Source organism: Desmodus rotundus, chromosome 10, assembly GCF_022682495.2.
Source record: "Desmodus rotundus isolate HL8 chromosome 10, HLdesRot8A.1, whole genome shotgun sequence".
NCBI classification, from domain to species: domain Eukaryota; kingdom Metazoa; phylum Chordata; class Mammalia; order Chiroptera; family Phyllostomidae; genus Desmodus; species Desmodus rotundus.
The window spans coordinates 78,143,807-78,145,242 of NC_071396.1; the positions used below are offsets into that span (position 1 = coordinate 78,143,807).

Genomic DNA, 1,436 nt, shown 5'->3' on the forward strand with positions numbered 1-1,436 from the left:
CTTCTTCCTTGTTTCCGAATTTCTCCAACCTTCTGGTGGAGCTGGAATGTCCCACTAATGACCCCCTTTGCTTGTTTTCCTGGATTTTTCTTGAACTCCTTTCTCTACCCCCATGTTTGCTTGTGTTCAAATGTCTTTATCTTTGAAGTTCCTGGCTTTCTGTATTTCTTTTCCTTTTCACATTCTCTTTCTTTTGGCCTTCTTCATTCTTTATGCCCAACTAATTTGATGGTTCATTCTTGCCCTGGCTTGTGTGTCTCAGTGGATTAAGTGCTGGGCTGAGAAACTCCCAGTCAGGGCACATGCCTGGGTTTCGGGCCAGGTCCCTAGTATGGGGCAAGTGAGAGGCAACCAACCACACATTGATGTTTTTCTCTCTCCCTTCCCTTCTGTCTAAAAATAAATAAATAAAATATTTTTTAAAAAGATCTGTTATAAAGGTACTTTCTTGGCTCTTTCAGTGTGGACCTGGTGCCTCTTTTGTGAAGTGGCCGCTGAAGAGATGCTGGTGCTTGCCATGGCCAGCAAAAATCCCAAGGAAAGGGCCAAGACTCAGAACAATGACCATATTAATTTGGAGGTGGTGGGGCAGGATGATTCGGTGGTGCGGTTTAAGATTAAGAGGCACACACCACTCAGTAAACTAATGAAAGCCTATTGTGAACAACAGGGTTTGTCAATGAGGCAGATCAGATTCCAATTTGACAGGCAGCCAGTCACTGAGACAGACACACCTGCACAGTCGGAAAGGGAGGATGAAGGTACAATTGATGTGTTCCAGCAGCAGACAGGAGGTGTCTACTAAAAAGGGACCCTGCTACTTCAGAACTCTGTTCCTCCAGACCAAGAAGACATTCTCAACTAGAAAGCTGCAATTTGGTTCCACCCCATATGAACTACTACAGTATAGTTTCCTCTACACTTTCATTTTCCCTTCCCCATTCCTTTATTGTAGTGATATATGTGCACAAGCATTTGCATTTGTTTTAACTAAAGGTCCAATGGTATGTTTTGGTCGGCATCAAATAGAGATAGGATGGGGGAAATGCCGGTTCTGTGAAAGTACCCCCTTTCCCCATTAGTGGCATGCTCGTTCAGCTCTTAATCTTTCCATATTCCAGTGTTACTTTGTTCTCACTGTTTACTGAAAAAACAACATGAAAACCCTTACATGCTTTGTTTGATTGGAGAATGTTAATGTTTTTTATTTATCATTGTAAAACAAGGACAATTTTATAATATGTAAACAATATAATATGTAACAAGGACAATATGTACTTTTTTGTACATAGCTATTACATGTAGGGCAATCCATCTTTAAGAAGGGATAAATGACTCTAAAAGAAATGAATCCTAGATAGTTTTCCTTCCAGTCAAGTAACTTGTTGTTTAAAATTAAAAAATAAAAATAAAATAAAAGGTTTTTTCTGCATCTT

General features: G+C 40.0%; 1 protein-coding gene across 2 annotated transcripts; it reads left to right on the forward strand.

Annotated features, from left to right (window-relative positions):
* The first annotated feature begins 517 nt into the window (after window positions 1-517).
* Window positions 518-805, forward strand: LOC112322958 (small ubiquitin-related modifier 2-like). Of its 2 annotated transcripts, XM_024580627.2 has the most exons (2): window positions 518-675; window positions 751-805. In XM_024580627.2, the coding sequence occupies exons 1-2, from the start codon at window positions 518-520 to the stop codon at window positions 803-805; spliced, it is 213 nt and encodes a 70-aa protein (XP_024436395.1). The 2 variants fall into 2 exon arrangements, with proteins under 2 accessions (XP_024436395.1, XP_024436394.2); XM_024580626.2 differs by having other exon boundaries at window positions 518-805.
* The last annotated feature ends 631 nt before the right edge of the window (window positions 806-1,436 follow it).